The sequence below is a fragment of the Accipiter gentilis genome, chromosome 23, assembly GCF_929443795.1.
Source record: "Accipiter gentilis chromosome 23, bAccGen1.1, whole genome shotgun sequence".
Classification (NCBI taxonomy): domain Eukaryota; kingdom Metazoa; phylum Chordata; class Aves; order Accipitriformes; family Accipitridae; genus Astur; species Astur gentilis.
In genome coordinates this window covers 5,563,312-5,590,739 of record NC_064902.1, presented here as the reverse complement: position 1 = coordinate 5,590,739, position 27,428 = coordinate 5,563,312, and the positions used below count along the sequence as shown (strand labels likewise).

The 27,428-nt window shown below is 39.3% G+C and overlaps 1 protein-coding gene across 6 annotated transcripts in view; it reads right to left on the bottom strand.

Moving 5' to 3' along the window:
• The window catches only part of DCAF1 (DDB1 and CUL4 associated factor 1), a 54,494-nt gene that overhangs the window by 5,478 nt on the left and 21,588 nt on the right, over positions 1 to 27,428 (bottom strand). For 4 of the 6 annotated variants that reach the window (XR_007509326.1, XM_049826989.1, XM_049826991.1 and 1 more), the window contains exons 11-22: positions 26,452 to 26,661; positions 25,119 to 25,288; positions 23,218 to 23,342; positions 20,852 to 22,112; positions 19,741 to 19,939; positions 18,973 to 19,055; positions 17,948 to 18,032; positions 16,281 to 16,514; positions 15,650 to 15,743; positions 15,075 to 15,179; positions 14,179 to 14,252; positions 12,857 to 12,961 (exon numbers count right to left, since the gene is read on the bottom strand). Coding sequence is in view for 3 of the 6 variants with exons in the window: in XM_049826989.1 (XP_049682946.1) it covers positions 12,857 to 12,961; positions 14,179 to 14,252; positions 15,075 to 15,179; positions 15,650 to 15,743; positions 16,281 to 16,514; positions 17,948 to 18,032; positions 18,973 to 19,055; positions 19,741 to 19,939; positions 20,852 to 22,112; positions 23,218 to 23,342; positions 25,119 to 25,288; positions 26,452 to 26,661 (2,745 nt within the window). In the remaining 3 variants the exon portion in view is untranslated. Of the gene's footprint in view, positions 1 to 8,818; positions 8,874 to 9,177; positions 9,321 to 12,856; positions 12,962 to 14,178; positions 14,253 to 15,074; positions 15,180 to 15,649; positions 15,744 to 16,280; positions 16,515 to 17,947; positions 18,033 to 18,972; positions 19,056 to 19,740; positions 19,940 to 20,851; positions 22,113 to 23,217; positions 23,343 to 25,118; positions 25,289 to 26,451; positions 26,662 to 27,428 lie in introns of those variants that run through there. The other 2 variants (XR_007509328.1, XR_007509327.1) reach the window with 2 other exon arrangements.

The following is a 27,428-nucleotide window of genomic DNA, read 5'->3' as shown; positions in this document are numbered from 1 at the left end:
GTAAAATGGAGTAAGAATAATTGAAGAAAACACACCTATAGTTTTCACTTCTCCCCATATCCAGACATCACACATTATAAACACCTTCCCATCACCCATATAAACACTTTCTCTCTACAACTACAGAACATGACACATGCTAGATCATTTGCAGGCCTGCAAAGTCTTATCTGCAAAATGCTGGTGCAACACAGGTACCATTGGCTCAAGCCCCTCTCCAATACTGGCCATCAACACATGTCACCACAATGCACTCTTGATAAGGACATGCAATAAGACCCGTTAATCCATGGCTTTGTTGCTAGTCTTATACAAACTGCTTTAGTTTCAATTGGACCAAAACCTCTACATTGCGTCAAACAGCATGCACATTCAGTCTCTCAGTCATTTCTGATTTAGATGAGATGTAAAATGTAGGAAAAGATACTATCAGCCTAAACCAATCCCTCAATCAGTCAGCTTCAGATGATAGTACTGTTTAAAGCAGCTCAGAAGTCTCATCTTTGGCATTTACCTGTGGATCAAGATCCTTCTCTATCAAACCATAAGAATTTGCCTTCAATAAAGCAACTGAATTCCTCATTGTACAGATCAAATCCAGAAGTCTGCGACTAGCAGATAAAACTGAGTGGGGAAAGACTGTTACAGTCCTATTGTTCTTCCAGACAAACGAGAGGCCAAAAAGTGCCATCACAAGCCAAGCTCCAGGAATTCTCCAAGACTGAAAGAAAGGGTTCAATATACCTGCACAACTCCTCAGAGTCACACCCTTTTTCCCTGACAGAATGCTCTCATGTGGCAGGAAGGCAGCTCTCAAGCAGTTCAGTCTTAATTGCCCCTTTGTTTTGGGAGGGAACACATTTTGCAAAATTATGAAGCAGTTAAGATAGATATTTAACAACCCACTTCAAGGGTTAGTTTGGTCCTCAAGCTTACCACACTAACACTGTGCTGTTTAGACTGCTGCATTTTCAGATCTAAAAGGACAGAGGAAAAAGACCTTCCTGTCATGTCCCCAACCTACTTTTTCTTCAGTCAGTGCTATAAAAAAAATCCACCACACCCACACAAACCCAACATCTGTCCTAGGCAAAAGAAACAAGGAATGCCAAAAAGCCTGGGCAGATTTTATTGTTTCTTCACTTGCAAAAGGCAGCCAAGTCTCCTCTACTGACCAGAAGTGCTGTGTTATTTAAATGGAGATTACAGTGTAAGAACATTGGTTTGCTACATAGTTTTCTTTCTGAAAGAGCTCATATTAACTATAAAAATCTAAACAACATGTATTAAAGCCTATGCTTATTTTAGGCAATTACAAACTCTACTTTGAGTCAATGAGTCCTCAAATCAACGGACATTGCTTTTTGAATTGTATACACACTGGGAGAGGAAATATCCTACTTGTAGTTCACAGTTTTACACTGCAGCGCAATATTGAGCACAATTTTCCATAAAATATATTGAATGGAGTATAAAAGCTTTTGCCTTAATAACTTTTACTTTTGTTCTATGCAGTATCTACAGAGAGACCAATGTCTTAAACTTTATTACTCTATTCAGAATTGAAAAACTGATTAAAAACTGAAAAGGCAGGAGAGTTTATTTTCCTTTTTCAGTCTCTAAATAACTCTGAAGCTAGAAAGGAGGAGATCAATTTATTTTAAAAGCTTGGAAAAATTAAGCCAGGTTTTTCAGTGTCTGGAGACAGACACAACTGTAGACATTAGGGAAAAAGTGTATTGTCTATGAGATTAATTTAAGAGTCCGTGTAATTGAAACCTAAAGGATTCTGAAATGAGTTAGGTACCCTCCTAGTTTCCACATCTGCGGAATTTCTGAAAGCATTTTTTTCCTAAACATCTAGCCCACAATGACATAAAAGACAATGTCTAAACTACTGAATTTGATTATGTTTCACATTTAATGTATTTATTGGAAACTGAAATATCATTTTATCGACATTTTAACTCAAGCTTAAAGCAAGGCATATATAGCAATAACCTCCTTCAAATATAAGATGAAGTGAAATACAGTTGTATAAAGCTAAAGATTTCTTCTGGCTGATAAGAATAAGTGCCAAATTACACAGAAAGGATGTATGTTTACCTGCAAGATAATTTTGAAGGATTATACCAACCAGTGACAAAAAAATCCTTTGTAAAAATACAAATAGCAACAGAATACTAGAGAACTGAAATCAATGTTTACACCTTTCCAGTTTAAATTACTTAATCTGAAGTAGGCAATTAAAATCAGGCCACACTTACTTAAAAACCACCTAAGAACAGTAAGATAAGGTCTAAATTATACTTGTCCTTGGTAAACCAGAAAACAATGTGAAAACCACACTATAGGAAGTCACATGTGCATGTGACAGAGAGAGTACAACATGCACGCATGTCCTTACCAAGCTGAATGAGTGATACACAACACAGTTCAAGAAGAGTGATCTTTAAGTAGTGAAAAACCTGTACCTTGTCATGTTTTAAAGAACACAAACAGGATCCTGGAAAATGTGGTGCTTCTGCTAAGTAACAGGCAAATTAATTCTGCAATAGCTTCTGAACAATCTCCAAACACAAACCTCTGCAAGCACACTGCAATACTCCAGTCTAGAAACACAAGGCTTGCATATATTTGGCAAGATCTCTTTTAGGAAAGCACACTGAGCTTCTGCACCCAAAACCAATCTGTGGGACATATAGCTGAGAAAGACTCCACCTGGTGTTTCCTCACACCTAACACCATCATATGTAAGTGATATCCAGTCTGTTAATGGGTATCTAGGCTGTATCCTCATCAGATACCACAACTGTCTCACATAGAGAATCCATATACAGATTAAAAAATGGCATGCCTTCCGCAGTGACTCATGCAAGCATACTGAGTAAGAGCAGTGAAAAAAAATCCTTGTGCAATGTCACAAGGGAAGATGGGCAGAACAATTATTCCAAACCAGATCTGGATTTGTGAAGGAAAAACCTGCAAAAGCAAGCTCCTACCTACTCATTGGTAGTTCCCAAGAGCTTTGGGCAATGACACAGGTGCTGCTAGAAAAAAGAACCAACATGCACATCTATGCAAAACAAGCATGCACCTGTGCTTATCTTCCTCATTATCTTCCTCAGTTAACTGATCCACAGAACCCATAGCCTAAAACACTCTGTATGACTTAAACAGTATCAGAGAACTTTTTAGCCATCACTAACTCCTTTAGATGCCTAAAGATATTCTTCTATTTGGGCTGTTCTCTGTAAAAGCCGCTTAGATCAGAACTTGAACTGTTCATGGAGTCCTTGCATTCCTCCTCTCCTTCCTTAGAGGATATTCTCTTCCCTCTCCAACAGAAGCCACTTCACAGCTACCAGGTTATCTTTACAGAAGGCACAAGGGCAGTATAGTAGAATCACAAACTGACCATCTCATAACCTTCCCTCTGTAAAACATTTTACCTCACTATCAGCACTCTGACTCACTGCCTGATATTTCTGCGTGCCTGCTTTACAGCCAGGTGCACTATTATTACAATACAGCCAGACCAAACCCCTAGCTTCCGATGTAATTCATGTAAGATTACAAACAATCCCAACCTGAGGCTATGATGGAGGAAAAAAAGAAAAAAAACCTAATTCTCCCTTTTAAATAGAGCAGGCAACACTCAGAGGGACATGATGGAGCCCAGCTTTTGAATAAAGGATGTCACATCGCTACCCATTTCAGTTACACACTGATTCAGGTATATTGATTGCTTGTAGGTACCTAACCTTAGGATTAACTTAAGGGAGCTTGACCTTGATAGATGCCAAGAATAGAACAGTTTAAAGCAGAGTACTCATTGACACCTAATGAAACTCAATTTTGTAATTATGTATTATATAGATAGGTGTTAATTTCATTATCATATAATATATGATAGTGAACACAAATACTAGGGGTTTTCTTTGTTATCTTCACAATACTGTACCAGTATTACTCTTCATCTCCAGCATACACAGATGTCACTACATAACGGCTGCAATGCAGAGGTCATTATAGTATCAACATACCTGGATGAACAACTCTTTCTGCTCTTCAGAAACACAGCATTGCAATTATAATAAAGGAATTTTAATCTAGGAAACACCCACCCTGTTTCATATACAAAATGGCTTCCTGGCCCCACTTCTCTGCATAAATACTTACGGTGCTGACTCACCCCAGTTAAAGCAAAAAGGCTGCAAAAATAAGGCAATGAACAAAGACAAAGCTGACAATTTAAAGTGACCAAGACAACAAAACCCCAGTTATAATTATAAGGGGATAGCAAAGAGGGAGGCTGCAGCTTCAGTGTGGAATAGCTATCCACAGATGTAAATAGGGTATCTACACAGGGACAGGCCCCTGTTTAACTTAGAAATTGTTTAACTCGACTAAAGAGTTAATTTGACTCAACTACTAGCCTAGGTTAGGCTGAAAAAACCCATCCATACAAAGGGATTGTAACAGTTAAAGTCTTAAGAATGTAAGTCAGTAATGTATAGTATCATCAGTTATATACTTAGACGAATATAAAGGATGCAGGAATTATCAGTTATTCTAGGGTAAGACTGCAAAATAGGACAATTCATTGAAGTGTGCATCTTAGTGAGTGTTAAGAGATTTCTCTAAGTCACCAAAATCCACTAATTCACTTACACAGTAACACATAAATAGCTACAACACACAGTCTGTGATTCTGGAACTACTCTGAGGATGATTAAGAGAGCAAAAGTGATTCACATCAGCTTTTTAACATGCCTGCATCCAGGCAGGTTTACAGAAATGTACAAGAAAAGCTGGACATTAACTTACAGAATCAGAAAAGTTGATTACATAGCAAAGGATTATCTCAAGACCATCTCAAAGCAAATTACTGGTAACTTTACTACTAATTTGCAGTCTTACGTAAAGATTCAAAAGCCAAGTAGATTTGGTTCAATTAATTTATCATTTGTAACTACAAAGGAAAAAACTAAACCTCTCGTAAAGGAATAGCATATATAGGGGTGGCAGCACTGTAACAAAAAAATGCTTGACCTAATTCTTCATGTTGCCAGTATTTACAGCTCATTCAGAGCTTAGTAAATAGCCTTTGCTCTTGTTCAAGCATTATGTATTTTCTTCCATACTGTTCTTTGATGCACATTTGCACGCACTTCATAGCCTTTCATTATCATCATAGACTTTCTTACTGTTCCCCTTTACCCGTTCATTTTGCACATAGAAAATTCACAAAATTTGTCTTTTTGGGTAGTACAGGTTATTGATACTTAACATATTCACCAGTGTTCATCTCAGAAAACATTCAAAGACTCAGGAAAACCCCAAACTTTCACTTATTCAAACTCCGATGCAAAAGACATGTTAACTAGGCAGAACTTTGATTTTAACATATTTCTGTAGTGTATTTTAACATTAAATCAGTGTATGTACAAAGTGCTTTCAGGAAGTATGGCTTACACCACTGAAGATCTGCAGTATATAAAAATATACCAGCTTGCTTTATAAGCACTCTTAAGACTCTTTATGGAGTTTTCTTACATTTCTTCAATCCAAAAATTTTCTATCACCAGTTGAACAGAACTTGAGACTCCTCAACTGCAGATTGCGTAATCTCTGAAATTTACACTAGGCTGGCTGTTAGGTGCCAAGAGAAGATCCCACAGGTCTTTTTCAATTGTTGATATTAGGTTTGGAAACCTTAACTCAGTTTTTAAATTTACAGGTTACTGATTTTTTGCTTATTTGACATGGTTTTAGCTGTTACAAAAAGGTTCACCTTTTCATATAACACCTCTTTCACTTTTTCTTCCTCTACTAGGCATTGATTCACAGTCCAAAACAAGTATTTACATCAATAGTTTTCTGCCCAACTTCCTCCATTACTGCTCTATGAACTGTTCAGCTGTCATCATCTCACAGCTGCTCCTTCCCCAGCCCCATGCTCACCTCCTATCATCACTTCCAAGTCAATACCTCCCACCTGCAGATGCTTTCCAGCAACAGTCCCTTCCTCTGAAAACACAGTCTCTATTGCACATCTCAGTTTGAATCATGCTATATGGTACTACTTAACTATTCTTATTTTCATCTATGAGGCTGCCTTTTCTCTACCTGCAAAACAGTTATCAATCACCAATGAAACTTTTCCCACTTTTTCAAATCTTTCAGCTCATATTTAATTTACTTCTGGCTATTGGTAGCCAAGTCTAATCACCTGCTGGTAAGCATCTGCTTCTATAAACTGTTTATTTTCTCTAGTTTTGGGGGGAGAGTGTTTGGTAAAGAAATTCACAGTTCAAAGAGTCTCATTATTTTGGTCAATTTATTTGCTTTAGCAAGAAACCACCTACTAGTTTACTTCTCCCTCTCTTTCACCCTCTTCCCTCAACTTTGTCCTAGAGAGAAGCAAACTCATTTTTAGTAATCTGGTCTCTTCCAAATTATCAGTATTATCTTAATTACAACCTATGTGCAGCATGGGAATGGGCTTTGCTTTCATAAAAAAACATATGATTGCTGTTCAAATACAAGTTCACTGAATAATGTTTCACTCCAGGAGTAAGTCTCTCCTTGTTTCAGTAATTTATCTTTCTCCACAGACAATCCCCTTGTCATATCTTCTGACAATTGTTCTCTTCGCTTTCAAAGCATCTGTGTAGAATATTGGTACTTCTGATCCTTTGCTATGCAATTCTCAGGAGTGACAAAGTGGCAATGTCTTGTTTTCAGTCACTTAAAGAGTTTCCATCCAAATCCTCCCCCACCCACTTCTTAACACTCCCTGAACAACAGGCAGTGGAAAAAGCTTAAATATAGCCAACAGTCCTTCTAGGGGGGTCAAGGAATTTTACATCCTAGATTACCTAGTCTCCATCCTTCCCCTCAGCTAGCAAGCCCAAACTCACTTCCTATTATCATACCATTAAATTAATTCTAAGTATTCCTCTCCTTCCCATTACAGGGCTGCACCTACTTTTACCTTCTTGGCTACTTCAGTGTTAGAATTTCTACTTCTTTATAGCCATTAATGAGGTCACAGAGCTAAAAATGTAGAAGCCTGGGAATGTGCAGAAGTTACTATATGTAACAAGCAAGGAATCTTACCATAGGCTTCTATGCAGATGTAGGTATGTGCAGATTTAATACAGGAAACAGCACACAGCATACAGTATGTCACAGAGGCAAAACATGGAGTGAAGAAATAAAAAAGCAGTTATTCTCTTAGTCTATGTCAGTAGGTTTAGCTTGTCTAACAATGACTACTTACCTGTGATGAATGAAAAAGCATCCATGACACAGATAAACAAAAACTTTAAAGTAACAGGGCCTCTGTTGGATTGGCATATTCAGTTGGGACTCTTTTGACCAATGTCTAGTTTTGCCTATGAAATGTTTTCATTTTAACATGACTGCATATACCTGATGATACACAATCTAACTTCAGTCACTATCCTCTTTGAGGCATGTGCAAGTCACCATTTCACAGTTGATATATTCCTTAATGCTAGGGATAAATGTGTTCTAATTTGACTATTATATTCTCTGTGATGTAGGGCTCAGAAATAACATAAGGAACCCAGAACCAGGTGCAGTTTCGGAATCTGCTTCTCTTCCTCTCACTGATCTCACACTCTCACTTGTAAAAATAAGTCCATTCCTTTAATTGCATGACAAAACCAACAGTGTGTAAAGGATTTTAAAAATTTGGCAGGTAAATGAACTCTCCCTCTATGGACAAGAATTTGTTCCTCTATTTTCTCAAGCTTCTGACTGACATTTCTCATCACAGCTGAGGCAGCTTTTATTTTCTTGTATCCCAACTACTCTGAGAATTCTAGAAAGATGTGTTAGGTGAGAGGAAGTCAACCTTTGATTTGTGTCACTGAACAGGCAGCATATGCTTTTATGTCTGCTGAAGGTGTTTTAATCCATAATACTAAGTCTAGCCTTCTGAAAACTCCAATTACTTTTGCCTTTCCAAGAATTTCCTCTGTTTGCACTGACAGCTAGTGAAACTAGATTCTGAAAGAGCAAAATAGGCTGAAGCAGTCACAGTTATTTGTTACTATCTAAAAATGTGCTAATAAGTACAGGTACTGGGAAAACTTTTTTTATTATTTTTTGAAATATCTGTTTTGGAGGATGCCTGTTCAAAAGATGTGCCTGTTATGTAAACAGGTCTTTGATGGAAATAACTCTTGACTTAGCCTCCCCGGCTACGACTAAGTTCAAAGATTCCTACTAAGGTGTGCAATAAACACATCATTATGAGCTGACACTTTTGTCTGAAAATAATTGTTCCCAGCTATTATCTTGTAAACATTTAATCTCCAGCAAGATTTCAAAACAAACCATATCTTCAAATGTTACAGGAACAGCTCCTGAAAAATTAAGGGTCTCTGATAGCATATATCATTCTAGGCAGCTTGTAGTGACAAAGCACCACTATGGTCTGGTGGTTCTCAAATACGTGTGCCAGTACGGATTAAGGTTTGTGTGGGTTTTCCCCAGCAAATAAGTAGCCGCATGAAAACAAACCTCTACCAAACCAACAGCAACAAAAGTACAGTGGAATTGCTGTTGCAGGCAGGTAGGGGGAGAGTCCTAAAATTAGAAGTAGACATTGGGATCACAAAGATCACATAGAAAGCTGAGGAAAAACATTCTCCATCTTCGTTAAACCACACGTTAGAATGGTGATTGTCTTTTGAGTCTTTATTGCCTTATCTCCAAAGCTTTCATTTCACATTACCTAGAATTTTCTAAACCAATGCAAGAAGACAAATTACACACCTACCATCACCATTTCGATAGCCCAGAAGCACTGCGGGATAATTAACAGTTCTTCAGTTCTGGCAAAAGAAGTAGAACACACTTTATAGGACAGGGACAGCTAGGTGAAGTAATCTGCTCCTGAAGCTATAAATCTCTCTGAACATGACAATAACTAAGAATACTACTTGAGCCTCACGGATGCAACATCATTCACATGTACCACAGAGAGAAAAATAGGCCTTAAAGAACTAGTATGGAAAGAAAAACTAAAATATAGAGGTAGAAATGCACAGACTGAAAATCCTGTAACCCACGCAGAAGGTCACATCGTCCAGACTTAAGTTTCACAGTTTTGAGTCTACTCCGTGGTCAGGCAGTTACCTTAGTTTTAGCTTTTCTGATCACTTAGTATTTCTGAAGTCTCCTTTTCTAGTCCGTAGCAACTGCTATATGTCATTTCTAGGTCAGATCAGTACGTTCACTTTCCTTTGCATCATTTCCTCTGAAATTCCCGGTCTGCCTCACTAGAGAAGACAGTAGATTACTGAGTGAAACAGGGGATACTAATCAGCCAAGAAAGGGAAATAAATAAGAATTAAGCAAGCTAACAACCAAAATATGGTCCAGCATCTGTACCAGTAGCTCAGATACCCATCTTATTTTAGCTAAGCCTAACTCTGAAGGAGTGTATCAAAACAGTTGCAAATGAAGGAGGAAGAGGAGGAAGATCTTGCTGCAGGACTGAAGAATAGGAAACTGCCTATTTCCCCACAGACTGAACATAGTTTTGCAAACATTTGTGAGTGAGGCTGTCAGTCACTGATGGACCCATTTAGATACTTACCCCACAGTGAAATAATACACAATACCCTCATGAAAGTTCAAGGCAGAAAGACTAGTATTTTTGGAGTAAAACATCCAACAAAAAAGCTCACAAATGGGCTCTTGCTAAATATGTTATGTCTTCACTTTCCCTCATTTATCATAGTAAGTACAGACCACAGAGTATCAATAGCCATTTAGCATTTGTTCTGTTTAGCAAGGCTTCACAACTCTGGATTACTAGCCGTAACTAGGAAAAGGCAGCTTTCCAGTGATCCCATATGAAAGGCTAGTATAACAGCCAAGGAAGAACCCAGCTACAGTGGTGCTATTCTGAAGTATTACAAACAGAACCATAAATATTTACTGCAGCAGTACCATGCACAAGCCAGCTAAGTCAGCTGATCATTTAATTTGAGGGTAATTTATGTAATAGATCAGTTGATTTTATAAGATTTGGTTTGAGAAAGGGGGAGCAATATATTGTTTTGTTGTTGTTTTGTTTCATCACTTAAATGAGAGAAGGAATTGAAAGATATCTATAGGCCAAATACCCCTGCTAGGTTCATTTTACAGACTCTCAGTCTTTTGCTTTTCAAAAATCTGTCACAGAGTTATCAGTTGACACTTGTCAAAACTGACATGATGAGGCATCAAAATTTAAAGTAAAAAATGTCAGGCAGATGTTTTTCTCCACAGTTTTTAACTTGTCTCAAGCACAATTTTTAAACCAATTTTATTCTGCATCACATGACTTCCAAGCAAGGCTTGCCCATCACACGTGCTTGTATTTGAGTACACATTAGTTCCTGTACAGGCCAAAAAACCTGTACTTGTGGACCCATGTAGATCATATACAAAAATATGTGTATGTATAAAGTCAAGGTATGAAGATACCAGGACCAGATTATAAAAATCTTGACCAAAGAGATATCAGATTAATGTTGATTCACATGGATTTCTCCCCAAACCACTTCCATGAAAAAGATCAGAAAGCATCTTCTTTTAGCCAGAAGGTGTTTTAGAATACCTGTGAGAAATCCCAACAAGTTTGAAAGTTTATTTCCAATTTTTCAAAGCCTAAATCACAGAAACTAACTAGGCAAGTAGTAAACACCTACATATGTGTGAGCATATGTATACACAGAAAACTCCTGCTCATCAGGAAACAAATTACTCTTATTGGCTTTAATGTACAAGTGTGCCAGAGGGATTCTGCCTTTATTCTGGAAAAGTGCTACTCATTCTAGCTCACTTCTAGCTGGATGTCTCTATGGAGAGAAAAGCTGTATTTTGTAAGCCTAAGACCAGAACAAACCTGGAGGACCAGCAATGAACAGCTACAGGACAGAGAACAAGGGGTTTAGTTTATGTTTTGCTAAATATAAACAGATTGATTTGAATTTGGGTTCATAAGTGCTGTTTATATTAAAATCAAATCTCTCTTACTAAAGAAACTTGACTGTAACCATCCCTAGAAGTCACTGTCTAGGAAACATCTATACACCCCAGAAGTGAAGACCATAAAAAGCAGCAATTATGCAATATCAACTAGTCACTCTTAGCTTGCAAATCGATTCCAGAGCAGCTTTGTTTGAATACTCCATAAACTTTACAGAAAAGCTTTTAGCATACTTAAATTCTGCCTGGGGCCACCTCCATTTGTAAGACAGGAAGCATCCCCAGTCACATTTGATGGATGAGAGATACCTTATCTCTGCTCGGTACCTAGTGTTACAGTCTGGAATCAACAGCATTCAGACTGCATCCCCTTATACAAATACACATTTTCACTTAAGTCAACACTTACCAGTGATATCACAAAACAGTGTCTTGATAGCTGCTAGTTAATCATTGTACAATGCAAAAATCAGTTTCTGCTACAAGCTATTTTTTGAGATTTTATAAAGAAAACGTGAATAAGCTTACTGAATGTGAACAAAAACAGTGGAGCAGAGACAAAAATAGAAACTATTGCCCCTGAGGCAAGCACTGGATCGCTAGAAAGTAGAAACACTTTGGAAGGAACACTGATTTCCCCCTGCTTTATTGCTTCCCAAGGAATTCTACTCTTCACCCATCCTAAAAGTTCCTAAACCAAATCCATCCAATCTAGGGATAGAAACAGTGACCAACGATTTCATAAGAATGCCAAGACTTCAACTGCAGCCTTGTAGCACATTTAAAGGACAGGGCAGCAAACTATGCGGGCAAAACAGAACTACTGCTTTATCTTCAGAATTACAGTCAAATTGTAATAACTAACTGAAAAGAAAATTACACTTTCCTGGGATCTGCTATCCAGTCTTCTGAACTAGAAAGTAAAAGTTTTAACCTAGCAACAGGAAGACTCAGAGACAGAAAGGGTATCAGAAACCCAGCTTTCCACACAGTCTGGAAAAATCCCACCAAAATATTACCTTCTGGCATTCTTTGGAAAAAGGTGAAGTCAGCTTTTCTCACAGGAGATACAAATATATGATTTACTAGAATGCAGACACCAAAGAGCAGAAAATAATGCATTTAAAATCTTTAGGGAATTGAAGCATATGCCTGTTAAAAAAAAAAAAACAAACCCAACACCCAAAAAGCTACAAATTTGTCTTTAATTCTCATTGTGCTGTAGTAAGTATTCTGTGCCGTGTATTCTACCAACTGCACCCTGAAGAGCACTTACTGCAGTTCTTAGCTCTTTTGTCAAGTTGCCAGAGATCAAATGGCTGATCTGAGAAGGAAAACCAACACCTCCCAATGCAAACCTACAGCTTTCTTTAAAATTCTTAAAACATTTTGCTGTGTAGAAATACTGTGCAGTTTCACTGCATTAGTCACAAGTTGTGTCTCATTCAGAAACTGGTGACAAGTTATGCCCAAATATGAGACTTGGAATTGAAAAAAGGAAAGCGTCCAACACTACTGTCTCTACTGGGTGTCAAAATATTAACAAAAAACAACAAAAAAAGACAGAACAAACAGCAAAGTTTCTGATCAAGATTGAAACACTTAAGGAAATTAATAAACTATAAATTGTCATGTTGGTTTACAGTGCACAAAGTTAATGTTCACACAGGTTCTGCATAGATAGTCTTAGTTTACACTGACAGTGATCTACTTCACATTAGGTGAACCCAAATGAGGCATCTGTACTTTATGGGTAATAAATGAACACCTGTGGCCTCTCACATGTAGATGGCTAACAGCTAGTCTTGAACAACCAGGTTAATACTATACTTCTCACCTGATCTTCTTCTTCATCCTCTTCATCTTCTGCCAAACGCTGCCTGCCCACTTCATACAGTCTGCAAACTGTATCCATGTTCATGGCATCCATGCTCCCTTGATTCTGAAGAGGAGATGCCCACACAGCAGTTAGCCTCAGGAATTAAGCTCAGCATTCACATTCAGTGTTATATCTGATCTCAACCACAGAAACATTACCAAAATTCTCCCCTCCCATTTACTAGCAGCAATACAATTAGCACTAAAACCAAGACTTTTTGGTTTTAAAGACCAGCCCAGGAGTGATGCAAACATCTACTTACTACTTCTGTCATCCACAAGCTCACTTTTACTAGTAGACTTAACAAAACCTTTACTGAATAACCTTAACATGCTTTGGGTTAGTTCTCACCTAACTGCACACCACTTCTTTTCAAATTTGCCTATCACATCGTTGAACCATATGCCTTGAGAGAATGCTGAAAGCTGTCATATAGCAAGAGTTCCAGAAGACAGCAATCTGACACCCCAGCAACCACTGCTGCCACATGCCCTGAAGTAACATTTCCAATGACTCCTATAAAAGAAAATTTTCTTATCTTGGCCTCACAACCTTAACAACTCCAACTTCAGTAGTTAAACATGAAGCCTGCCCTACTACAAATTCTTGACTCTTTTTTTTGGTCTGTAAGGATCAGTGGTTCACAGAGTATTAAGGCGACAGGATTTTATATTAATCAATACACTTACATAGTCAGGTTCAGGAAACTGGGTACTGACAACATATTATTGGGCAAAAAACTGGACCCATTAGTTTAATTTTACTTCCCCCCTAACAAACCAGAAGTTTCGCTCAGTAATTTTTGCTTCAAATCCTTAGCTTCTGGGATTTTGCTAGGAAGACAAGTGAAAAACGAACAATTAAGAGTGATTCACAGAAAAGCTCCATGGGAAGCCCGGGGAAGACTGCATTTCCCAGTTATTCAATACAGTGCAAATTTTAATAGGAAATTATTGCTATAAATAGGAAAAAAATGTGTTTCTCTCTACGCTTATGAGAAGGAAAACCTCTGCACGTTTTAAAGTGGGAAGTGTTTGAAAGAGAGAGGCAAATGTGTTTGGAAGTTTAAGGAATCAGAGACAGAAAAACAAGACTGCTGTGGGTGGACAACAAAAAACTAACAGCATCTTTCCCATTACCAAAACACCACTGCTGCTTAGGACATGAATTTAACAGTAGGAACTTCAGAATCATCACCTCTGAAGGTTTCAAAAAGAAACAAAAAGCATTGCACTCGGACCACAGCTACAGACACCAGAGTTTATTCTTAGCTCCGTTACCTCAATGACAGCCAGATAGCAGTCCTTGCTGTCTGTGCACAAGTCAAAGATATTCCGCTTTACATCTATGGTAGCTGGAAAACATCACAAAACACACACAGTGGTTAACTGCATGTTACTTAATGCTCGCTGAAAGAAAAGATCTAACAATATATGTCTAAAAGCAGATAAGAAAATGTTGGGACAAGAAACAACATCTGAAACAAAAGTCAAATGAACATTTGTAACTAATTCAACCCGTAATAAAGAATAGAAATGTTGGTGACTATCATAAAAAAAAGCCAGGTAAGTTCTTAACCTGCTCTGCACAGTGCCTCCTCCCTTGAGAATACATTTATCAATCAGCTTCTCTAAGCACAGTAAACAACAGATAATCTTTCAGGACAGGTGGCAACCAAAGGACTGAGTTGTGAGCCACGTCTCCTTTCAACAGCAAAAGCCACATTTGTTTATGTGCATAGTGGCAATTAGCTCAGCTCCAGAAGTTTTGCAAGCTGGAGGCCAAACTAACAGCATTTTGAACTACCAGCATGGGGAAATGCTGTTGGGAGAAGGAAAACAAAATTAAAATGGAAAAGAAAAAAAAAAGAAAAAGGCCTTCCCAAAATGAGACCAATGACATCTTGGCCAAATGACCTACTATCTCAGATTATGCCCTACTTGGAAAGAGGAAAGGAAAATAAAGCTAGAACTGCTGAACAGTAGCAGGTAAGGCAATCACACACTGAACAGGATATGATACTTGAACCTACTTCAGTGTTAAACCCAACTCTCTTGCTTCAATCAGAACAGGTTGTAGCAGAATTTGTTTTGTCACACATGCAAAGGAGAGGAGGGAGTGAATAATAAACCTTCAAACCTCCACACCAAGCTATTTGCTCCTTTTCTACTCTTACCTATAGGTTTATAATCAGTTGCATTAAATGTCCTGAAAGAAGAGCCAAAAGGACTTCTCATTCTCTCCTCCAGGAGGTCATCTTCATCATCTGCCTGCAACATAGCTGATACAAGGAAAGATTATTCCACAAATCCACCTTCCATTCGGCACTATCATTGATCAACTCAAGATCAAATCAGACTCTGATGTGAATTTTCTTTTTATTTAATAGCTTGGCAAGACCCATTTAATATCTACTCTTCCAGAGCTGCCTTTATTAATACTGCAGATCATTGCAACTTAATACAGAGGACAAAATTATTTTCTCTAGCATCGTCAGATCTGCCATTATATACATTTTCTTTTTCAATAGGTTGATTTTTAATCTCACAGATGAGTTGTGATATTGCTGATAACCATCTTTGTCAGCAATACATGTAGCATAAACATCCTGAAAAAATTCCAGTTCACACATGCCAGTAAGGCCTGGAGTTAAGACAGGCTGTCTGAAGCTTCCAATTTCACTGAACAAGCACCTACTCATCTCAAACCAGAGGTGACCAAGGGGAGTAATACAAGACTGAGAAGTCCTACCTCCATACATAACTGTGCCAGTATAGTTGAAGACCACACGACACTGATCCAGTGCAGGTACTGTGTGTAATAAATGGAAAGTTCGGAGGTCCCACTGAAAAAATATGGGCTAAGGAGCAACAAACAATTGAAAGTTTCTATTTCCTTTTCAACACAGTGGCAAACAACTGATTAATTGTGCTCAAGAAACTTAATTGCCACCCTCTTGTGAATATGACAGAACTAGAGTCAGATTCTAGCACCACAATCCCTTCCACGTGTTCAAAATGAAAAAGCACTTACTCAAACTGTCATTCCCAGTCATGAGAGGTTACTGCAGTAGCTTCAAAGTTGATCTTGGTAAGGGATGGGAAGAGAGCAGATGTACCACAGAGTATATTAGAAAAGAAAATCTCTCTTGCCCTCTCTCTGTGTTAAGTATTTCCTCTAGGCCATATCAGAGGCAGAATCTAGATTTAAATTAGCTAGCTGTCTGATGGTCCCTACTTACTTGATTCACAGATGAAAACTGTTTTTACCATACATAACCTGTAACACAGCAGACCATTAATACAACTTCTGCAGCTACTTGTTTATCAATACAAATTCTTCAGGTCCCAGCACATCAGTCACCACAGTGGCCAAAGGATACAATTTCTGTGTTGACTATGACCTCTAGCCCATTGGGATGGAAAACACCACTGATTGTCATGTTGAATTTGTCAAACTTGTGAATGGCTTGTGCCGATCTGACATCCCAGAGGACACCATCATTTAGGACAAGGTCATCAGTGGGGTTAAAGGTGGCACAGTTCTTCTTGTAGTTGTTGGCAAGATCTGGGTTAAACAGAGTCAATAGCTTGTTGCCAGTCTGAATATCATAGATCTTTTAGATTAAAAAGAAAAAGAAAGATTAGTCACAATTTGTAATATACCTGTGCCTAAGATCACCCCATGTTCCCCCTTCTAGATTGTTTCCAGAATCACCCCATTTCCCATTTTGCTTTTCCATTTCAAGTGAGAGCACTCCAAAAATAACCCGTCCTACCAGTCCTTTAATAGTTTTTCACAGCTGGAACCAAGTCTCACAACATGGTTTGGCCAGTACTTAAGCTTACTGCAGGTTCACCAATATATTTCAATACAATCGGGATTAGTTCCAAAGAAACTAACACCATTATGAAAAGTGGGCTGTGAAGCTGCAGTCACAAGGTACCACTTAGCCAGAAACTGTTTCAGAAATGGAACTGCTTTCAGAGCAGATGGTATTTACAAACATAAAAACTCCAAAGCACACAGTGAGGGGAAAAAAAGCCAGAAACTATAGAAAAACGCGTTAAAACTCTTGGCATTTAAAACAGAAAGGCAACTTTCTGAGCTTTGCCCCAACAAACTGTCGGAAGATAAAAAGATTAAAAGGCTTTAACTAGTATGAAGGGTTTATGACTGTCTTCTCAGATAAATTTGACCTGTAACATCTCTCAGACCCTAGCTCTTATTCAAACTTACAGAGAAGAAAAAATTCTCTAGAATGGGAAAACAAATCTGTTTACCAGATAAACACAATACACAAATTGATCTGACTTCCAGATAAATCCAAGTTAAAAACTGGGCAGGAATGGATAGTTTCCTTAAACAAATCAGAGCAATAAGTAAAATCATAAATAATTTGAATAAGTTATGTTTCATTTTTTTATGCAAATACTCTTTCAAAAGAGACAGTGCCTCTAATGAATGCAAATTAGCACTGAGAAGAAGCAGAAGCAGTCTGAAGCCTGCATCTGTCAAATTTGCAGGTATTCATACAAAACACTACAACAGCATTCTCTGAAAATATATTGCTGAAATTAAATTACCCAAAAGCAAGCTGCAAATCTGGGGGAGCAAAAGGAGGACACTTTTAATAGGCCATTTCCCACAGCTGTTGACTGAGCTACTGTTTACAGTAGAACTTTTATTATTATTACTACTACTACTGAAAAATAAGGCAAAGGAGGCAACTTGGGGGGGTGTGGGGGGGAAGGCCTGCACAATCTTTCTCAAATGAGCAAAACAAAGCAAATTCTACAATTTCCCAGAATACTAACCACAGAGGCAACACACATTGCACACTGCTTGTGCTACAGTTGTTTTGGAATGGTCAAGTTTATATCCTTAGACACAAGGAGAATTTATCTGACACTTTCAAAGTTTTCCTCTAAAGCCTCTTAGCTCATCAGTTACACAGAGCATCGTAGCACCCAGATCTGTTAACAGATGTCCTGTGAAGAACTGTATTCTTGTCACAGCTTCACAACCATGACCTTTACTGGTACTTACATGGGCAATGTCTCCTTTTGTGCCAATGACCCTATCCTGAGAGTGCTTGCTGAACTCCACATAGTGGTCATCAGGGAAGGAATGCCTGTAGATAGAGTCAGTAAAGAAGTCACGGAACTGCAGATTCAAACTGCCTGTGTGAACCAAAGACTATCCCAACACCTCCAGCAGAGGTTTGAACAACACAGAAAACTAAAAATGTAGAAAAGACTTTCCTTCACCACTGACCATGGCACACTACAATGCTAAAATGCTCCACTGACATTTGCAGAAAAATATCTATTACAGACACAGCCTTTACAGCAGACCAGTGAGAAAAATCACAAGCAGCAAATTCACAGACTTGTCATAAACAGGGTCTGCCATAAAGATAACACTATTTAGAGGAGTGAGCAATGAATGGCATCATGAACATTCAAATACACATGCAGGCCTGAGGTATGTTAAACTTTTTATCTGAAGAATGCCCTCTAGCTGACCTAAAACAGGTCACACCAAAACTGCTGCTTACAAGTAAGGCAGACAACAGTTGAACCTTTTAAAAATGAAGAGCCTTCCACTCATTTTTTTATGGGAAGGAACAATCATAAATACTGAAATCAATTTTAAATAGCTTTATCCAGGTCTGAAATAGCTTGTATCAAAGTCTAAAAATTCCACCATGTAAATCACCGTGCTAGTAAAATTCTGCAACTGGCTACAGAAAGATTGTCAAGATAATTTACAAACACAAGAATACAAAACCAAACATATTTCTTCGCCTTCAGAGACAACAGTGATTTTACTGATCTGTCTTGCATTAAATAGGACTTTAGGTAGTTAGAATTTGGCAAAGCTGTCTGTACCCAATAAAATAGGGAAGATAACAAACATAGGAAAGGCAGCACATTTTATTTTCTCACAAGAGACATTGTGAGAGCTGTGATATACTGTTCTTTCATAGAGTCTGTTCTTAGGGTTTCTGCCTATATTGAATGGTTCTTCTAACTGGAAAATACCCCACAGCTGGATCAGAGTATACCTACTTCATATCAAAGACAGACTTCATTCCCCACAATGCAGACAGAGGTTGGCTCCACGTAGCAGATGTCAGCAATAAAGATCCATCCTGTATTTCCAGATGGGAGTGGAGGGGGACAAAGTGAAAAGAATACCAGGGAAAACAGAGGTTATCATTTTACCTGTATACTTAAACTTACAAGATGAATTTAGGAACTATAGCAGATTTTGTGCTTACTAAACTATGGGGATGAAGTCTAGGTATGTAACACTATGCATAATATAGAGAGCCCTTAGCAGACAAAGAGAAACGTTACAGATAACATTGGGAATGATCTATGATGTTAACAGCAGATAAAATCAGGATAATCCATGCCTGAATTTTGATGCCCTGTGAGTGGAGTTCATTCTGCCTATAAATCAGTTACCTTTTATTTTTATCTAGAATCATCCCCCAAAAGATTTTTCTCCAGCAAAGGGAGGTTATATAAACTCTGATAACTTATCTCACATTTATCTTAAATACATACTCAGTTTAAGCAATTTCCACTTCCAGACATATATATTCATTACTTATGAAGGCACATGGCTACTGTGCATCTTCTCTATTATCTTGGGAAGAAAAAAGTAATTGTAGACCTGACAGAGAGGGAGTATGTAACCATTACAAGTACTTCAATTTCCAGGACAGCCAGTAGGTCATTTTAGATCTACATATCCAGGCTGGCCCAAAACATACCAGAGCTTAGGCTGCAAGAAATTCTAAAACTTGGAACAGGTCTTTGATTACTTACCCTAGATGGCTCGAGGTGCGTGATGGCAGAGTTATGGCAGTTGTAACTGGCCTCCTCCTGTCCGCTGAATACGTTATAGAGTTTCAACTGCCCCGTGCAAGTACCCAGCATTAAGAATCGTTCTCTTGCAGAAAACGCACAACAGGTAAAGCCACTCTCATCCTCATTTGCTTCCCTGAACACAGAAATTGGACGGAACCTAGAGAAGGTAGAAATACAAGCATCACCCAAAAGAGAGAAGAAAAGCAAAACTGAAATGCTGTGTGAAGATACTAAATCCAGTCCTTAAAAATCATGTAGGTACTAAATGTCAATTGTAAGACTAGTGCTCAAGTGAGTACGTTACAACAACATTTGCAATGTTTGGGGGTTTGTTTTGCACTATTAAGTTCTTCTGTTAAAGCACATCATTAAGTAGAAGCACTTGGAGTCTGTCTTCAAAGTTGGATTGATGGAAAACCTGTTGCCGTCACCTGGATAAGTACAGACAGCTAGCAAAAAAATTTCTAACAGTTCTGAAACACTCAACACAAGAAGGCATGGCACATCAGCCAAATAACCTCCTGTCATCATAATTTCCCAAGGTGATACTGGTTTCGCTGTGAAGATGCTTTCATCTATGTGTCATCTTTATTTTTATAACCTTAAATCACCTTCCAATTTAACCTCAGCAAAGAATGGCCACATAAAAAGGCTAGCAACTTGCGGTGCTGCGGATTCAGCTGCAAGAGCAGAATATGGATTCTGCTGTTCTGCATTTGTCAGCCAACCATCCTCAAGGCTATGCTACACTCTCATGTAAAACTAGTGTTACATACTTACCTTCCAAAGGAGAACAAAGAGCTATGAGCTTCATTAGTCAATGTTGCTAATGAATTAACACGATACTGAAAATAAAGTGTGCTTTATGTACAAAGGGTCGGTACTAAGGACAAGAGAAACAGAACAACTTCTAAAAATGCTTTTCAAGGTTCTCCCACTTGTTATTGTTGAATTAAAACACTTTTCTCTCCAGGGATACTCCACTGTGGGACTGCACAGCCTGAATCCAGGTAAGGCTTTTTGGCACAGTACATCCTGAGAGCGATCAAGAAACATTTTTCTTCCTTACCTGCTAAATATAAGGTGTCTATCAAAGCAGCCACCATCCACCCCTCCGTACTTCGGAAAGGCTGCCCTGCGGGTCAGCCGTGAGGTAAAGTTAGTTGGCGCTTGGCGCCTCTGTTTTGGCTCAGGACACTGGTGGGGAGTAAAGAGAGAGAAAGGGGGACAGGTGGCAACAGGGTTCTTGCAGCGGGCATGCTGCTCCCTAAGGTACTCTGTGATTATACTGTCCAGCGTGGGTGGGGAAGGAAGGTGTCTGTCCAGCTGCTTTTTGATAGCTGGGCTCTGGCTGTAGGCGCCATGGTCCGATTTTTGTCGCAACACTCTGATTTTTCTGCCATTGCAGGGAGATGGCCTCTCCCTGACAAAGCTAATCCTGCCAATCAGAGGAGAGTTGCTGGCATAAGAAGGGCCTGGAAGGGCAAGTGGACCTTGGGATGCAGATGGCCTTGCCTGAGCATGGACAGAGGCAGCAGTGGAACCTACAGAAGCGTGGCTAGTCAAACGGGCTGAGATGCCGTTAGCTATGCGAGGAGTGCGAGGCAGGGTCACAGGAGAGGCAGCAGCCGCAACAGGGGTGAAGGCAGATGAATGAGATGCTGCAGTCATGGGTAGGTCAGCCTCTTTAGTGAGGACAGATGCAGTTTCTCCTAGGCCCTTAGAGATGAGATGGTTCCGAATCAGGAGCAGCAGCTCCTTCTCAGGAAACGTGATCCTTGATTGGGCCACCACATCAGCTTTTTGCAACCGAGCCAGAGAGACGTCTGTGCCAATCAGCAATGGCTTCCCCGAGACACGCTCTATCAGCTCAGCAGCATATTTGCAGAACTTCACATGCTCGCTGCGCTTGTCCTGAAGCACTGGTTCTTTCATCAGCTGCTGAATTTGACAGCTGCTGAAGAGAGGAAGCTTGCTGATAATCTGCCGGACAGTACTGCTCCGTGAGAGCCCCACCAAGGCTTTGCAGGCTAATGCTCGGATCTGATCTGCGTCCGTGATTGGCATCTTTATAGAGAGCAATGACAGCAGCACTTTGATGCCATTGTTGGACTGTACCACATTCCACATCTTAGCTAACGTGTGCTCACTGCTCTTGGGGGCCTGAGGAAGCTTTCGCCGAGGAGTTCCAGAGATGAATTTGCCAATACTGGAGATCCGATTATCTGGGCCACACACACAATTGATGATGATCTGAAGGGCTGATTTCTGAATCTCAGCATCATGGATGAAAAATTCACCCTCAGCAACTCCAAGGATGATACTAATACCTAGTGAGGGAAAGAAATAGTGTCTTCAGTACTCTAAAATGTATCTTACACAGTACAGACAAGTAAGGGAGTCTTCAACAAATGAGAGGGAAATAGGTAATTCTCCTCATTCTGGGAATTTCTGAAATTCTGCTAACTAGTGTAAGACATATTCCTCTACCTCCCTGGCAAAATTTTTTCCCACACTGATGCTCCTCCACTTCATAATCAGTAAGTAGGGAGTCAAACAATCTTTCTGAGAAGGTAATCAGGCATGGCCCAGGAATGCAAAATCTGAGATATCTGGCACAGAGAAAGATGCACAGGCACGCCTCTGATTCTTACTACAGAGAGCAACTCTCCTGTATAAATACTAACAAAGTGGAAACACAGAGAAGGAAGGGGACCATGTTATGAAGGGGAAAAAACAAATCATATCACAGCTTCCAGAAGGAGTTAGGCAAAAATTAAACTTTGGGTTTAGTTCCCCCCCTACCCTAGACAGAGGTCCTGTTTCATGTCTACTTCAGAAGATCAAAACCCACATTCAACAAAGAATTGGTGTTTTGTCTAGAGAAAGGTTTTGTGCAAAATCAATTGTCTTTTGTATATCTAGTACTCTGCTCGCCTTTTATTTTTCTTTTCTTAAAAAAAAGTCAGGTCCCAGTTAATGCATAAGCCTTAGATCTGATCCAGACACATCTCGTTCATTTGCATACTAAATCTGCAGGTAGCCAGTTAAAGCATAACTCAAACAGCAATAATTGTTCCTCTCCCCTATTCTCAAATGCCATATCCCCAGGAGACCTAAATGTCTGGTAAAGCGAGGGAACCTAATAGTCCCATTACAAAAGTAGATTTGCCTCCATCTGTATTTAATGAGCTCTTGAAAACAAGTGGAAGTCAAAGACCATGCCTTTAAATTTGTAATCCAACCACAGTGCTAATCACGACACAGTTTTAACCACAGTCTACTCTCCCATTTATTTGCATCCTTTACAGTAACTCTAAATACATGAGTTATTTTAAGCCTTGTCTTACTGCAGGTGAGAAACAGCCAGCTAAAAACCATGTAATAGAAGACAATTGATAACTCTGTAAGTCATCAGGACCACATTCAGCTTACCCACAGTGGAAACAGTAGATCCAGCTTCATCTAACACATCCACAGGTTCTGCCAGCTGCAACTGGATCTTAGGAACTACAGTCAGGATAGCTAGTACATCCAAAGCATACCGTACTGTGTCATTCCTGGAAGACAACAATAGAAGAACTCGTGTACAGAGTTGTTTCAATAACATAAAATAGTATTCAATCTACTCTGCTCCAATAAATAGGAGTATATCAGTCACATCTGATGTATTTGATGGCGCCTTTTGATTTTAGAATGTTCTGCTCTTCAAGAGCTGCTCTTCACAGAAGGCAGTGCTCACATGCACACCACTGCCTGCAGTCCATCAACATTTATCCCACATTGCCCACAGGCTCCTAAAAGCACTGTAGTTTTGTGTTTATAAAAATAAGAATGTTAAGACTTATCCATAAAAGATTCTAAATTAAGTTTCTAAATCTAATCTAACTCTACATCTTAGTTGCGAAACACTGCTGCCTAAAATACTCTGTCATGAGTCAACTAGGAAGTTTTTCTGAAGTGAAGGGAAACCGTTTAGCAGTAAAACAAACAACCATGATAGGGAAAAAGGCATCAACTTAGGCACCAGTTGAAGAGAGACACAGGTGTGTGGAAGATGAAAAGGGCCGTCAAGCAAGAGGTGGGAGAGCAGAACAGTGCAAAAAAAAAAAAAAAAAAAAAAAAAGAGGGGAAGGTTTGTAACCCAGTACGGAAAGGTACGAGTTAACCCAGGTAGCAATTAGGAAACAGCTGCAGAGAGTAAGAAACAGGAGAACAGAAACTACTCAGGAGACTGCAACCTGAGAGAGAGGGAGGCAGGGAATTGCAGAAGCAAAACAGATTTCAAAGGCTTTCAAGTTAAGTTAGGCAAGGAGCTCCTGCAGGCAGCAGAAATAAGGAGGAGGGAGTCCTGGTGACAAGAATACTGCTGATGACAGCTAGTTATAGCAGACAGTGACTCAACAGTGAACATATCTCTAGAGAGGACTACAGCTTCACTCTGGGGAGCAGATGGTCGCTAGGAAAAACAGAGGCTGGAACTTTGCACCCATCCTCCTTTTGGACTGGGGACAGAATCCTAATGGTACTCTATCAGAATGTGGTGGCAGTTCCCTTTCTTTTGTAACAGTAACGATGCTGCACATTTTTTGGGGGTAGGGAGGTGGGGGGAAGAGGTGCCACAGAAAGATAACAGAATATCATGATGCCCCCACAGCTTGTCTGCAGCCAAGACAAAGGAGAAACTTAAAAGTGGCATCATAAGGCGAGTCCCTCTACCAACACATTGAGTTTAACAGCTGGTGCTGTATCATCTAGGAACATGGACCTGAGCAATGCACAGTAACAATCTTCAGTCTTTTTCCTCTCTCACAGGCTGGCTTGTTGCATATTCACACAACTCCTTTGCACAGCTATATCTGCTCAGTAGACTTCAAATACCAACAAATCAAAGTGACAGACAGCATCCTCTCTTCATTCAGACATTCCACCTCTTTCCAGGGTTAAGGTATGTCTTGATTTTACCCTCTACTTTGAAGGTTTTCTAGCCTTTCTCTAGCAAAAAGGTAAACAAATTTTGAGACAGATAGGAAGTGGCACAGAATTGTGATTAAGCTCTACTATGATGCTGATTTGTCAGAATTCAAAGTCCTGAGGCATTTAGGCTCTTCAGAAGTCTCATGACATCCCTCTCTCTACCTCAAAACTTTAGTTCTACTTTACATGGTGTTAACTTTCATAAGCACTGCATAGCCACAGCATAGGCCATAACAGCACTAACCAGTATGCGCCTGTTTTAAATGCTATCAGAGAGGTGGAAAATATAGAAATATAATGTCCTGCCCAAGAGTCACAACTTACTGCAATAAAATACAGTACTATAACAAACAGCCCACCTTGCATAGTAAGTCTTCCAGTTGCATGCTATGGAAATGAGCTGAAGCATGAGTTGGACACAAGACAATTTAAGAAAAACCTCTGCTGGCTCCCAGTAGAGCTGTGCTGGACCATACTCTATCAGGAACTCCATCATCTCTACAATCTGCTCATGTGTATACGAACAGGCCTGCAGGGAATTGAGTTGGAAGCATTAGAAAGAGATCACAAGGGTTATAAACTTGCACATCCACTCCCCCACTGCTGGGATTTAACTGAAAACTGCATCTACAAAGAGTAGACTACCACTGTCTCTTGCAGATTAAGTATTTACTTTCTGTTGTATTCCCCAATTATAAAATAACACAGCAATTGTCACTATAATATACAACAACAAGCTTAAGAATAATATCCTTTAAGTTTCTTTGCAGTCCTACAAGGCTTAGGCCAATTTAAGAGGAAGAAAAGTTACATTAAATTAAAATTCTACTCTGCTTTTAAGCTACTAATTTTGTAGATACTAGACCATCATTCAAAATAAATTTCTGCTAAAATATTAAAAAAGGCTCACAGTTTCCAAGTTCTGACTACAAAACCTACTAAAGAAAAAAAAGAAATTCCTAACAAGCTTGCCTTTCAATAATCTTTTTTTTAAAATTACACAAGAAGGCAACAGCTTATACACATTTCTTTAGTTACTGAAAATAAATGGGTTTTGCAGAAGCAAAAAAAATCCTTGTGTTTTCTTATTTCAGCTCTTCTAGAAAACAATCACAAATTAAACCAGAAACTACAGGTGAATGTACTCCCTCAAAACAAGCAGCCATAAAATTAATTAAAAAAAAAAAAATCACTTTGCAGGGAGAAATGGGGGGTGGGGGAATCCTGGCCAACACAAGAATCTCCCAGGTCATTCCTAAAAATTATGGTGTCCAAAAGACACCTTTCAGTTGTCATTATTAAAAATCAAACTCATTTCCAAGTTTTTCAACATTATGCACTTTTTACAGATTTTGTCCTTTCAGAGATAAAAAGCATAGAAAAACCCATGAGTATCAAAAATAACCTGCCTTTAACTTAAGTTTTTGAGAGATGGAAAGGGAACCACAGCAGATGAGCAGGAACCTTAAGCAAATGTAATTCAGATGAACCTCAAAGGCTCTTCTGTATTTTTCTATTGCAGTGTCATTCCACAAGGTAGGAAAAAAGTACAAATAAAAAAATGCCTATCCCTATAAACTGCATACTGCCTAGTTATTCCAACAGCTTTAAAGGACATCCACATATTCCTGCAGCTTAGATTCACTTGAAAAATGCAACAACCATGTTAAAAGCTTACAACATGCTACCCACCTTGTAGGGGGGCTGTGGATGGACCAGAATGCCTCCTTCAGTACGCTGGAGTGACTGCTTCACCTGTTCAAGTTTGATAGCAAGGTGAGCCTCAAAGTATCTACGCAAGGCCATGCAGGTGTGTTTCCCAGTCTGGCGACTGGCAAAGATCTCATCATCACTCAGGAGGGCTCCTTGGTCTTCCAGGTTTAAGATCTCAAGAGTGCTTATCTTCAGAAAGAGGTTGGGTGGGGGGAAAAAAACAAGTTTCATCAGCTCACTCTTCAGGAAAAAAAATCACCTACAATTCTGTCATGGTTTCAGCTGGAATAAAGTTAATTTTCTTCTTAGCAGCTGGTATAGTGTTGTGTTTTGGATTTAGGGCAAGAATAATGTTGATAACACACTGACATTTTAGCTGTTGCTAAGCAGTGTTTATGCTAAGCAGCGTTTATACTAAGTCAAGGACTTTTCAGCTTTTCATACTGCCCTGTCAGTGGAGCCTGGGAGTGCACAAGAAGCTGGGAGGGAGCATAGCCAGGACAGCTGACCCAAACGAGCCAAAGGGTTATTCCATACCATATTATGTCATGCCCAGTATATAAACTGGGGGGAGTTGGCTGGGGGGGCACCACAGCTCAGGGATTGGCTGGGCATCAGTCAGCAGGTGGTGAGCAATTGTATTGTGCTTCACTTGTTTTGTATATTCTATTATCACTATTATTATTTTCCCTTCCTTTTCTGTCTTATTAAACTGCCTTTATTTCAACCCATGACTTTTACTTTTTTTTTTTTTTCCCCCCTGATTCTCTCTCCCATCCCACTGCGGGACAGTGGGTGGAGTTAGCAAGCAGCTGCACGGTGCTTCATTGCTGGCTGGGGTTAAATCATAACAAATTCTCAGCTGCACTTGTACTAAACCCAGACAAACTTACTTTGCTATACAAGACATAAAAGCACACTCTCTGAGAGCTGACAAAAGCTGTCTGAACAGAAAA